The sequence below is a fragment of the Leiobunum rupestre genome, chromosome 5 (assembly GCF_980474605.1).
Source record: "Leiobunum rupestre chromosome 5, qqLeiRupe1.1.hap1, whole genome shotgun sequence".
In the NCBI taxonomy this organism is placed as follows: Eukaryota; Metazoa; Arthropoda; class Arachnida; order Opiliones; family Sclerosomatidae; genus Leiobunum; species Leiobunum rupestre.
The window spans coordinates 18,130,780-18,145,302 of record NC_143388.1 but is presented as its reverse complement, the minus strand read 5'-3'; the positions used below and the strand labels follow the sequence as shown (position 1 = coordinate 18,145,302).

General features: G+C 37.6%; 1 protein-coding gene across 1 annotated transcript; it reads left to right on the top strand.

Moving 5' to 3' along the window:
• The first annotated feature begins 10,763 nt into the window (after positions 1 to 10,763).
• On the top strand, positions 10,764 to 13,944 carry LOC149943694 (uncharacterized). The gene is made up of 2 exons (XM_090174821.1): positions 10,764 to 11,028; positions 12,181 to 13,944. The coding sequence occupies exon 2, from the start codon at positions 12,209 to 12,211 to the stop codon at positions 13,826 to 13,828; it is 1,620 nt and encodes a 539-aa protein (XP_090030947.1). The 5' UTR covers positions 10,764 to 11,028; positions 12,181 to 12,208; the 3' UTR covers positions 13,829 to 13,944.
• Positions 13,945 to 14,523: the final 579 nt, after the last annotated feature.

Sequence of the window (14,523 nt, the reverse complement as noted above, 5' to 3'; positions counted from 1 at the left end):
CGGAAATTTCACGTTGGTAATACTTTTATATTTGATTCCAGGATCCAAAGGACTCGCTACTGACTTCGCTTCGCACATGTTTTAGGTCTTTAGAATGGTTTCGATGTAAGGGTGTTAATCTAAACTCAGAGATCCGTCTTCGTAGTGCGTTATCCCAAAAGATAAAATGAATTTGATTGTGTCTCTAACATCGTATCTCGAGACTAACTTCTCCCCAAATTTTTCCAAAGTGTCTTCGCTTTCAGCAATCGCGGGTAGATCGTCAACATAAACTGCGACTATTATCCTTGATGTTAAAATAGATACATGGATCTGCTTTCGAACGTGTAAAGCCGATTGATTTAAAAAATTCGTCCAATGTAAAATGCCATTCGCGTCCGGATTGATGTAAATCGTATATTGCTTTCTTCAACTTGCAGATATGAAAAACTTTATCCTTTGCAACGAACGGATAAGTCTGTTCCATGAAAACGTCATGTTTCAGAGTGCTGTTCAAGTAGGCTGCTACAACGTCATAGTGCCGATCTTTCCAATTTAAACACGTTTTTAAAGCTAATAGTACTCTCAGGGATTTAACTTTTATAACGGGACTAAAAGTCTCTTCGTAATCGATCCCTTGTAGTTGTGTGTACCCTCTAGCTACGAGTCTTGGACGATATCGACTAAGTCGGCCGTCTTTCTCAATTTTTTTCGGAATATCCACCTGGTGCCAATAACATTAACGCCATCGGGTTTGATTACTAAATCCCTCGTTTCGTTTCGTTTAAGATTTTCGAGTTCTTCCAGCATCGCTTTTCTCCAATTATCCACGTTAGGACTTGACAAAGCCTCACTGATACTCTGTGGATCTTCGCAGTTGAGATCAGCGCCTTCAGAGAAAACTGCTCGTAACTTGAAATCTCTCTTCTCAGCTTGTCGTTGTGAGGTTCTTAAATTTGTGTCATGCCCTATTTGGGAAAGGGGTAGTAATGTTCTGTCTACGTCATATCTTGAAAAATTTTCGTCAAATAGTTTTATCAATTCACCATTTTCCTCTTTTGCTTCTTCAGGACGTTCTTCATAATTTCCTTCAAACATAACTTCGTTGTTTTCCATTTCGGCATTGTTTTCTACAGTTTCTTCCTTTTCTGGGAATGTTAAGGGTATTTGGTCTTCAACGCTCTCGTGTACGTTTTGATTGCTTTTCTTCGCTTTCATAATCAAAAACGGAAACACGTCTTCTTCGAAAGTTACGTCTCGACATACAAAGAAAATGTCCTTCTCTATATTTCAAAGTTTATAACCCTTTGCTTCTTGCGAATATCCAACAAAAAAGCATTCGGTTGCTTTTGCGTCTAGCTTGCTTCTATGTGATTCGTGCACTCTGGCCCAGGCACGGCATCAAAGAACCTTCAAATTACTTAAATTTACTTTCGTACCTGTCCACAATTCTCCTGATATATCTCCTTTTAGACTTTGAGACGGGCATTTGTTTCTAATGTACGCTGCCGTTGTAATTATGTCAGCCCAAAGATAATTAGGTAGAAGCTCTGCTCGCATCACCTATATCGTCTAAATAATGGTCTTCTACTATCAGAAATAGGTAACCCAACGCTTTATCGTTTATTTTTCTTTCCGCGGCTCCGATTACAGGTCCATATCCCGGGTCTATCGCTTCCCAAGTGCCCTTTTGGATTAGTCCTGCCTTTGCGCGTACAGACCACGCATGATAGTTATCGTCACTTAGCTTTGGTATTCTGTATTCTTCTACGGAGGTCGTCATTGTAGTTCTCTTAAGCCTTGGTTCTTCTAACCTTTTTGCAAATAGTGTAGACTTTTTAAAGTTACGTCTTCTTTCCTTCGAAATACTTTTCTTCTTACACTATTTCTATATTCAAACAACATAACAGGCATTCATTATATTAATAGTAACACACACTAACAGGCGGGACCAACTCTAGGCGGGACCAACTCTAGGCGGGACCAACTCTAGGCGGGACCAACTCTAGGCGGGACCAACTCTAGGCGGGACCAACTCTAGGCGGGACCAACTCTAGGCGGGACCAACTCTAGGCGGGACCAACTCTAGGCGGGACCAACTCTAGGCGGGACCAACTCTAGGCGGGACCAACTCTAGACGGGACCAACTCTAGACGGGACCAACTCTAGACGGGACCAACTCTAGACGGGACCAACTCTAGACGGGACCAACTCTAGACGGGACCAACTCTAGACGGGACCAACTCTAGACGGGACCAACTCTAGACGGGACCAACTCTAGACGGGACCAACTCTAGACGGGACCAACTCTAGACGGGACCAACTCTAGACGGGACCAGCTTTAGCTGGGACCGACTCTTGATGCGACCAACTCTAGCTGGGACCAACTCTAGCCGGGAACAACTCTAGGCGGGACCAACTCTAACCCGGATCAACTCTAGACGGGACCAACTCTAGACGGGACCAACTCTAGACGGGACGAACTCTAGGCCGGACCAACTCTAGCCCGGACCAGCTATAGCCCGGACCAGCTATAGCCCGGACCAGCTCTAGCTGGGACCAACTCTAGACGGGACCATCTCTAGCAAGAACCCCAACTATTATTATTATTATTGAAAGGGGTGGAAAGCCGCACACTTCGACCTTAGGTCCATTGTGCAATCCCCAGCCTGTGACTTTATGTAAAAATTCATATTTCCGACACATGCGTCTCCAACCGGTGAATACCAAGATGCTCAAACCTTTGAGCCGCATAAAAGTGACAGCTACAGAGAATGTGAGAGGCAGTTTCATCATCAGCCAGACAAGCCCTACAAATTTGTTCATCGCCGACTCCAATAAGATTTAGGTGTCTGTTAAGTTGGCATGGCCACCCGCCGGGGGGGGGGGGGAGGATAACGGGTCAAATGCCCCCTTTTTATGAGCTATGAATGCACTAATAAAGGTATGAAGTTCCTTCCCCCTTTTTACTTGGTATGAAGATTCCCCCCTCTTTGAAAACTTTCTGCGGGCGCCCCTGTAAGTTGGCAATAGCCTGTATGAATGCCAGTTACCAACCTTATGTTCGTCTTAAAAAGCGAGAGGAGCCCTTTTTTTCACTGCCTTGAGGGGCCTGGGACCCCAACTAGATCTGACAGGGACCCCAGAGTTAGAAACTCTCACTCTTCCCGAACTAACACTGCCAGAATAACACTTTTATTGCTTTCACTCCACAGCACTAAGAGTCTCCTGCTCTAACAATTTACGGGAATTAACATCACCGAGACTAACCAAAACAATCACTCACGGTTAGCCATTACTAGGCACTAACATTCTTCGGGATACAAATTTTTTATTAAACCAGTATAAAAAAATGTATGGGTTTTAATTAACAGAAATATCCATATCGAGCTCAACATAAATTACAGCAATTATAAAAAAAATTACATGGTATATATAATTTAGGTATAAGTTGTTTAACTATAATACTCCTTTTTGGCCAGATAATGGGGCGGAAAAGGGGAAGGGACGTGAGCATGCGCCAAACACATTCTTGTTTCTTTTAGACGCCATATTTGAAATCGCGCCAGCTATTTTGTATGGGAAAAATTCAGGGGTAACTTCGAAACTCAAATTATTAAATGAAATATGGTTTGGTGCAGCATCTTTGGTTGTAAATGTATTTATGGAGCTCAAGGAATTATATTTAATCGCTTTCCAAAGAAGAGAACTCGCCTTTGGGCAAGAATAAAACACAGAAAAAATTGGAGCCCAGCGCCGAGTTTGCGGGTTTGTAGGAGACATTTTCGGAGCCTAAGGATACTGACTGGATTCCAACGCTAAATTTACCATCTAGTATAACAATTTTATAACTTTTCTTTTACATATTTTATTAATTAATAATACTACAATCAAAACGTAAATTAGTGGGGAAAAAGGCAGCTAGATAAGAATAAATATGAAATTAGTTAGTTACGATATATTAAATGAAATGGGTTCCTAAACTTAAGCCTTTTTAGTAACTTAAATTTCTAGAGATTATTCGATTATGCCTTCTTTCTAGGAAGGGTATAAAGTTTTTATGAATGAATTGGTTCACCAGCAAAGACTTTCACTAAATTTTCATAATAGTAAGGTAACTGACAGATCTCATAGATGGGTAACATCTTGATTTGATGTAAAGAAACTGCCCATAAATTTATTTATTTAAAATGAAAAATTAGTCACAAATTAATCGATATCACTATCAACTCACCACACTCGATTCTAACCCACCGATAATATCGTTCGCTTCAAGATGGGCCACTGCTTTTTCAAAACCTTTAAAATGTTTATTGCTGTTGTTGTCAATGATCGATTTTTCATATAATTGTAAATTTCAACAGATGTAATTTTTAGTAGAGTTGAAGGAAGGGTACGAGTTTTCCAGTAGAATATTTCATCTGGTTGTGGAGCATCTTTCCAGCATAAATCTATTCATTAAAGATATAAAATGTTTAATGACTTAAGTTATTAAAACCTAGCAGTATTTTTTTAATCAACTTACCTTGGAAAAACTTGAACACCACTACCTAGCAAAATTTCAGGCTTGTTCTTTTTGGATTCCTTTGATATTGTAGTTGGAGCTTTTCTTTTACAAGAGCATTCCTCCAATAACCATTGCACATATCAAATTCTTAAAAAAATTGTATAACTTCCTCAAATTTTAACAAAATAATTTAATGTGCTTTCCAACTTCTGTAGAAATAGAAGGCCAAACAACATCCACGTTTTCGTCAAGGCCTAGATTTCATCATGATCTAAGTCCGGCAAACCGTACCTTACATGTAATATTGTCTCGTTTTCGCTCTTTTTTCTTTAATTCAGTAATATAATAACTTTTTTTCATTTAAATTTAATTCCTAAACTTGTGTATAACACTTTCAACGTTTTATTATAAGTTTCACTAAACATTCGTTATCCATAGTTAACATACGGAGAGATATGGCGTCGTCTGCTTCTAAGAAACATTGGACCGTAAGCGCATGCACGAAATAAAAAGCAAAAAGGTGTATACTCTACCATGGCCAACTTCGCGCACTCACTACGCTCGCACCAGGCGGCCTATCCAAAGAATTTCAAATCCATGTATTGGCGCGAAATAAAAGTTTGGTTTTTAGTGTCTTCGACGGCCGTCGGGAGCGCTACTTCCGGACCTTAAAGTCGGCTCCTTTTACGATATAAATAACATGGTTTTCTATGGCGCGACACTTGACCATAATGAGTACATAGTACTGGAAATTATTTAAATATCAGAAAATTGTATTTATTTTTTACTTAGGTTATAACTTAAAAGTTCAATTTCCATAAATAACCCCTCAAATACTTCATTACTTAGGTAATTTTTAAATAGTTTGTATGAATAGTTAAGCCTTGTTGGATTTTAGATTTGTTGTCTTTTAAACAATTTTCGCGGCGGGAAATTCGAACACTTGATAATTACTTAATGCTGAATGATATTAGATTTATGTAAAAAGATATTTATTTCATTTTTCAATTATTATTTAAAGTTGTTACATATCAATAATTTTTGTATAAATTACCCAAAAATGTCTTCAAGTTGCGTTCCCTATGACCCATCTGTAAAAGGCAAAACACGAGTTTCCTTCTGATGGGGCGTTGAGAGGCATGTGGCTTGAAAATATCTCTCGGGATAATTTTCAAATAAATGACAGATCAGAATTGAGCGTTGTATGTAGTTTACATTTTTGTGAAACAGATTACCGTAAAGGTCTTAAATTATGAACGCTGGAAAAAACGGCAATACCTACAGTATTCCCACAGTTGTAGCCAACCTGGTCAGTGGCAGTCATATTGCTAGTAGGCCAAAGAGGCAAACCCTTATCTTATTAGGCCTAACTCCCAAGGGCGCGGGTGGTGGCACCAGTGTGGGAGTTGGTATAAAAGGAGGTAGCAGAGAGTGAGATAGGGCTTTTAAGAGCTGTAGAGTCAGTGGTTAGTAGCAGTCAGAAACTAGTATGGGAGTGGTTAACTCCCAGCTAGCTTGCTAGTCAGTTGTAGTTTTCCCCCAGTGGCTGCCAGGTTGCATTCTCTTCCATTGGTGGGAATATCTAAGAAATATTAGTATCTTATTATAATAGGATAGTTATTGTATAGTTCGCTCTAAGGCCTCCAAATTCACGTTACCCAACCTTCTAGATTAGAGTGGCTATACAGTATCCAACTTATATGATACCAAATGCGTTGAGTACAGAGCCTGACACGCAACGAACCACTTTAAAATTGGCAAGTTTGGCTTACAGAAAATGGAGCAAGCTGAATTTTGTAGCTTGTGTTTCGAGTGCATTTCCGGACCCTTCTCAAATTCAACACTTTTAGACTTTATTAAAACATCCGACAGAGGAGGTATAAGTTACCCAAATAAGGATTTTGTAATGTTTCATTGAGGCAGCACTTCCTTATTTTCGAGAATCAGCAAGAATTAGCGAAAATATTGAATCTCCCGTGTTGCCGAAACTTGCCAGGTGTCCAATTTTGCATTGCAATTTTAATGTCCCTCATGCCTTGATATCTGCCAAATTTATCTGTGACAAAATAATACCACCGGTAGTTGATAACATAACTAGGACAATTTGATTTGAGAAAGTAAAGGAACTAGTTTACAAACCTCAATCGAGAAAACTTCATTATGGATTTTCATATTTTGATCACCATTCACCAGTGATACTTCATTGTTTTCCAGAATTCTTTCATATCTACCATTCATAATTACCAGTTTTCATTCATATCTACCAGTATTCATATAATCATATTTACCAGCGTTCATTCATATCTACCAGTATTCATACTTTTTTTACCAATGTTCATTCATGTTTTCGTTCATTATCACTATTATTCCAACTATATATGTCTCTAAAATTTAATGAAAAAATGCAATTATTAACTTTTACGTCAAACAAATTATTTCATAAAAATATTAAAAGTATTTTTTATGCTCATTACGCTAAAATTTTAGTTGCATCACTTTAAATATCAGTTTAATTGTTTATCTACTTGCCATCAAATAGTTTAAAATCCAAACCAAAACGTTTGATGAAACATTCCACATGTCGGTTTGTTTACATTCCATTCTAAACACGTGATTTTCACTGACGCCTGAGCGGTGGCACTTTTGGAAATAGTCGATCTCGGCGGGAAAAATGAAATAGAAAATTTTGAAAGGGGTTGTAAATCATGGAAAAAGGTTTATTCTACGTCTGACATCGACGAATATATCGAATAGTTTTCAATAAATTCCTTAAAGTAACGAAAAACCATAATCGTTCTATTCGATTCTATGCTAATAGTTAGGTCCGGAGGTGGCTCCAGCGCCTCCGTAGCGGCAAAGAACGAATTTCGCTATTTTTGATCTTTTGGGTAGGCCGCCTGGTGCGAGCGTAGTGAGCGCGCGAAGTTGGCCATGACTCTACAATAGCTCTTTGACGATGTTATCATTTAGCTATTCTAAATTTTAGCTTCCTTTGCCAAAAATAGATGGCACCACGCTCACCAGTAAAGTCGCGTTTTTCGAAGAATCAGATAAATTCATAGCCATCTCTAATAACAGGGGCCTTTTCAGAATACAGGGGGCAATGATAGAGCCACCACTGGCTTTAAGTTGTCAATCGCAAGAAAATATGAACAGATTTTAAGGAGCGTGTAAATATGCAACGATTCCCGTACTTTTAAGTGACATTCGAATTTGATATTAGTAATTCGAATAAGTTGTTAATTATCTTATTAATTCCCTCCGTAACAGAAATTTCGTTGTTCTTAAACACAATTTCTATCACATTTGAAATTTTTATCAAGAATATTAATTAAAATCAATACAAATAATTTCATAAAAAAATTAGATTTCAAATTGAAAAAGGTTACTCTTAAGCACAATTTATATCATTAAAATCAATAAGAGATAAGTTAGTTTTATAAAAATGTTTGTAAGTCGCGTCTCCGATTTTATTAAAAAGAGAGAAAATGTACATTAATTTGAGGTAGATTGTAACGCAAGGGGAGCGCATTCGCGTATTTGCCCGGCGTTCCTTTTGAGAAAATTCGCTAGCTCTCTTTCTACCGCGCGAGTGACGTAGCTGGTTGACGGTTTTCCCGTAGACACGGAGAGTAGGGTGTCTTATAAGTACCGTGTAGTTTGTCTGTCATGAGTAAAAAAATCTTGGCAAAAATGTGGTGAAATTGCATAATCTTGGGAGTATGTGAAAGAATATAAATACGTTGAAATTATTTTTGAGATTTTCAATTATTAAGGTTTTTTTATTTTTAAAACTAACTACTTAATTTTTTAGTTTTCTTATCTTTTTTCCTGTCTTGGGCCTCAGTAATAGTTTTTGAATTTCAATATTTAATTTTTGTTCTCATTTTTAAATAACAAAAAACAATCTCTCTTGGATATTTTTAAAATAATGGCATAAGTTCATTAGTTAGGTTATAGATAAAAATTTAAATCTTAATTTCCTTTCCAACTTTACCTTAAAACTATAACTTTTACAATTTAACTATTAATTTATAAAAATATTAGGCATAGGCCCTATGCTAAGGCTTCTGGAATCGATCTTATTAAATAAGCTTATAAAAGTTCTGGGTTTAATGTCAGCTAATACTGGAAGTTTTAATAATTTAGAGAATATAATACTTACTTAAAATTGAAGCGAAAACGACCGCACGTATTTATTTTCTATACCGCATTTTTTCTGGTTTCTTTTATTAGGTATTTGACTGATTTCTCTAGTCTCTCCTCTCTTCGCGCTCTACTACCCTCCCCGCGGCTTGTTTCTGGTTTCCTGTCAAAAAGCGACGTCACTGAAGGTGGGCCGGTAGTTGCCTAGCCCCCCAACGTACCCGCTGAAGCGCTTCTCTATAGACCCCGTCGAAAGAGCTAACCTTATTATATGCAGTATTTTACCAACCTTGATTGTAACGTATCTATCAGTTTCGTGTTTCCTAAAGGAATAAAATGAAATTTGAAATACAGTAAGGTACGCGACGAAACAAAATATATATACGGCCATAACTAAGCCACGAAAGGTTTGAAATTACCAAAAAAGGCGCATTAGCCTTGCTGATTATTATTATTAATTTATTTATTTAAGTACGAGGGTAAGTAAAAAAATTAACTTTCTTCTATTTTATTCAGAACAGCTGCAATATATTCGATACATTAATGGTCTATAGTATAATAACGCAAATAAGGGGTGTGGGCGGATATTTGAGAATAAATAGATATCTTTAAAACACCCCGCTCTCCTATTCTATTATTGATAAAAACACATATTAGATAACATATTCACTGGAAATAAATCTAATCATATATTTAATCCCTTCATTTTTAAATTTTAACCCACTAACTTTACACCATTCAAAGGAACAATTACCGTAGTATTTCTGGTTAACGTCAATGTTCCCTAAAACTTGTTGAGCTTAACGGTAATAGTGAATTAAAAGGCTTTAAATGTCGCTCGATGACTTAGGCCTAAGGTGGTGCCTTGGGTATTAGCCTAGCTGATTATTATTATTATTATTATTATTATTATTATTATTAGTGTGTTGGCTCGCGTGGCATGCAGGGCTTTCCATTGTAACCAGGCCACATGATCTACAGGACGAATCCTCCGCAAAGACTATATAAACGCTTCGCTTACTAGACAGGCGTCTCCATACAAAAAACACGGGAGAAGCTTCTGACCAGTCGTTACAGGTTCCACTAGTAGCGCTGCTGAAGCGCGGGGAAAATTTTGACCCGCGGCAGCTATTGTAAGCAAGTTATTCGAAGCGTATATATCGTCTTTGATACTCCGTTGGCCCGAGCCGAAACCCAGTTTCTAGCCCCTACCTGACTGAAGTCGAAGGTAGAGGTTGTACCACCTGACCATGAGTAACATCTCCAAGTGAGCCCCCACCCTTCTGGGATACAAGTGCCGAACCCTGTCGTAACGGAAAAGCCACCAGTTATTGCACCCCTTGGTCAGCTTATGGCCACTCTATTGTGGCGCCTATTTGGCAAAGGGTAATATTATACGGCACCAAAAAGGATAGAAAAGGGGGGAATAGGGATTTATCGTAGAGTGCCACCTGGTGGCTGTTGCGGGTACTTCCAAGCTGTCCCTCTATAATTAACACTTGGTTAATTCAATCACATTAAGAACAATTAACTTAAGTATGGCAGCTGAGGGCTTCGAGAGTGGTTTCCTTTTAAAGAGATATATTGCTTCTAAAATAACAGAACCCACTTTATTAATGATATCCTCTCAGAGACCGTGCATCGAATCACGTTAATTTCAAACATTTATCATGTTAAAGATTATTGAAATACTGTTGTGAGCCAATTACAATAGACATACGTCACGGTCACTTCAGCCTATGAGAACTCTTAACCGCGGTTAACAGGAAACAGAATCCGGCTGCTTATTACAAGCTAAAAAAATAAAGGGGGTAATTTTGTGTCTAAGGAACACAACAAACATGTAGTTATCATATTGTGTATATGTGGCGCTAAATACGGTGACCGAGAAAGGAAAAACAACGCGCACACCAGGCCCTAGGCGGTTAGTCGATTAGTAACCGTGGTATAAAGAACTCATCTCGATAATTATGTATTTTGAATGTAGATGTTGTATTAGTTATTATAACCATTAAAAGTTGTTATATTAAAGTAAGCAGTAGTTAATAATATTTTAAATATAGAACAAATACAATTGTTTTTAAATTATTGTATTTATTTATAAATTAATGTTGGTTATTTTAAATAGTTAGCAAAGTGTTTAGTGGACTAGAAAATATTTCCGCTATTTTTTAAGGTCTTAATCCTACTTAAAATATTCCTTGCTTATCTAAGTCGATAGAAATGTTTTCTTTGGTCGCGTATCCTACCTCACTCACTTTCCACAAAACATTTTAAAGAGGAATCAGGCCACGTGTCTTGCTAGAGTTAAAAAAACAACAATATTTGATCTTTCGAGCATCGTATTTGTGTCGTATTGGACGTTTGAAACTGAAATATATTCGTTATCAGTCGAAGTAAGTTGTTTAATTGAGTATCGATATTTTAATATCTATTTATTATCGCTGTAAGCCCTACGTTGTTGCCAAGGCTTATGAAAATCCTATATACGTAATTTGGGTGTGAAATGGGCTACGCGATTGGGAACATTAAGAGCTAGAAAGAACTAAAGTTTCAAAACGCAACTATACGGCTTTTTGTTTCAACTCTTATAGTGTTATGAATAAGCGGAAATAAGAAACATTTTTCTATTATTACAAATAGAAAATAACCTTATGACACCTTAAAAGAAAACCTTTAAAATCGAACGTTTAAAATATAGTTTTCGTTGTTTAAATTTTTGAATACTTATAATTAAACTGCTTGTATATCTGTAATTTTACTCAGGTAATATTATCGCAATTAACGGAAATCAAAAGGGCCCTTATTTGGCAAAGTTTAATTGCCGTGTTAAACCTTGTTTAAACTACAGCTATTTTAAAGGTACAAGTCTGAGGTAGACGTATTTAAACTGCTACATAGTGCGTTTTGTTGTTGTACATTTACTTTTCTAATTGCGTCTCTAACCTACGAAGCTTTATGCGTTAGAGATTACTCTTACCGAAATAATCATAATCAAATTTTTAGATAATAGCCCGCATAAAATGCCGATAAAAGAGATATAGGCAAGAGATATGCTATCTTCAATTTAACTTCTCCCAAACAAGCGAACACGCCGGGAAATTATTCAGCAGGTCAATAGTAATTATAGTTTTTGTTGCCACACTTCGATGAATTATTTCGTGAATGCAAAGTTAATTAAAGGGAATATAACCGTTTTCTATCAGGACCGCGATTATAGTAGAACTATAGTTACACCTAGTATAATCTCACCATATAATAGGAGTTTCCAACAGGCGGACCAATGACGTGTTTTGACAAAGGTGTGGCAGTGAAAAAATTACTGTTCTTTGCATTTGTCAGTTCGGATGTTAACAAAAAGATTCTCGGTATATTTAGCTCTAATCAGTAGTACGTAGTTATATGGCTGATGAGAGTTAGGCCGTTTAAATTTCCTTTCTTGAAATGACCTGTGTTATTGCGTAGCTAATCGATAAATTTAATTTAACCCGATCAGGACAGTGATTTAAAAACTCTTTATTAAAACTGAAGCTATGTTTTTAACCTAGATAAGTCTTTTGACGTCCCTTATTGAAAATGAGTCACGCCGACGAGGATGGTGTTGCTCAAGCCGCCTCTGAAATGGAATTTGACGACGGCAGAATGGAGGAAATATTCTCTAAGGAAGACGAAATCATCAGTAGAGTCTTAGATCTCTTCCCTTTTGTTGCAATCCACAAAATCCACGTCATAATGGGATCTGTAACAACGCTTTACGCTGTGAGAAGTCCTGATAACGTTGAAGATGCTACTGATAAAGTGATAAGATACCTTCTAGACAATCCGGAACTTCTTAAAGAAGTTCAAGAATCTAATGAAGTTCGTACTTTTAGTGAAGACCATAAACCTAATGAAGACCTTTATTTTAATGAAGACACTAAACCTAATGAAGACTTTTATTTTAGTGAAGACCATACACCTTATGAAGACCGTTATTTTAGTAAAGACACTAAACCTAATGAAGACCGTTATTTCAGTGAAGACACTAAACCTTATGGATACCGTTATTTTAGTGATGATGACACTACACTTTATGAACACTGTAATTTGAGTGAAAGCATTAAATCTCACGAAGACATTGCTTTTGGTCAAGACACTAAATCTGATGAAGACCGTACCTTTAGTGAAGACATTAAACCTACTGAAGGTCAAAATTTTATTGACTTTCACAGTAGCGATAGCTCTTCTGAAGACACGGACTTGTTGAACTTGGCAAAGCGTTTAGCCATAGAATTAGCAGTCAGTGCACCAACTGAAATTCGAAATTTGATTTCAACAAATCGCGAGGTGGAGAATAGAGACTGTTACGCCACGTCCAATACAACGGACGACAGTGAATGGTTTCGCTCATTAATTGGGCCAGAAAATATGAAGTGCACTTGCTTGTGCTGCTTTGAAGATATTATCTTTGACAATATGGTTCAATGCCAGTCTGGCCACCTATTTTGTCGTCAGTGCCTTGAACGCTACGTCAGGGAATCGGTGTTCGGACAAGGTAATCTGGAGCTTAAGTGTATGACGGCCGACTGCGGCGAAATATTTCCTTACAGCGAAGTAAATCGAGCCATACCCGTAGATCTCTACAACAAGTACCAAGAACGCGTCATGGAAGAAGGCGTCAACAGCGCGGCTTTGGACAACTTCGTCCGTTGTAAGAGTTGTCCTTACGGCGTAGTTATGGACCCCGAGGAATTGTTCTTTTCGTGTCCAAAGTGCGAAGTGACATACTGCCAAAAATGCCAAGGGTTGTACAAAGACCACCAAGGTCAGACTTGCAGCCTGGTCGAAGTCGAGGGCGAAACTCAAATCAGGACGCGGTACGAGGAGAAAATGGCCGAGGCTAAAATCCGTACTTGCGGTCGTTGCAAGACAAGGTTCACCAAGGACAAGGGCTGCAACCACATTCAGTGTCGATGCGGGGCATCCATGTGCTACGTCTGCCGCACACCTAATGTCAATAAGAAGAAACATTACTGCCGCCATGTGAGAGAATCGGGCAGGGCTTGTTACGAATGCAACAAACGCTGTTTCTTGTACACGGACGTCGATGAAGATGACGAAATGGCCATCGCCGAATTGAAGAGCGAGGCTGAATATGTCCGTCATGTGGAAGGATATACAGACGACCGAGAGATTGGGGCCCCAGTATATCTCTAGGCATCTTGTGAAAGACACGAGCAAAACATTTAAATCAAAAACTATTTTTTTAATTTCAAATGTTCTTAACATAAAGTTTTGTTTGTTATCAAATTAATTATCAATAAAGGTTTTGATAAGAGGAATTAGTTTTTGTTTGTAGCGAAAATATGTCTGACAGGAACGTTTCCATTAGCATGAGGAGAGACTAAGAGTTTGGCTAATCCGAATTAAAAATATTAAGACAATAGCCAGGGCTCCCACGTCGCGAGATAACTTAAGTTGTCTAGGGGATTTAAATTAAAGTATGCTTACACTAACAGATAACGATTGAATTGAGGTTTGCCAAGTAAAACAAAACATTTAACCCATGTGCACCTGTAAAAATGTTCGTCTAAACCGCGTTTACAATATGAAAGTTCTCGGTGTAGTCATTTCCAAAGATCTAAAATGGGTGTCCTACAACACTTACACATATTTTTTCTTATTCTTTGAGCCACTAGTTCTACTTTCTGGAGAAGAAACTATAATATATCGTCCAAATTTAGGGGGTAATATTCCAAGGAGCAAATGACTCAAAACTCTTCATTTTTGACAGCTTTCTTAATTTTGGTTTTTTATTTGACTGTTTCAAAATTCTAAGATAGATTTATTTAAATTGGTTTTCAGATCTTATTAGTTTAATTGGAGGGAAGCTTCCTTGCTGTTGACTTTAC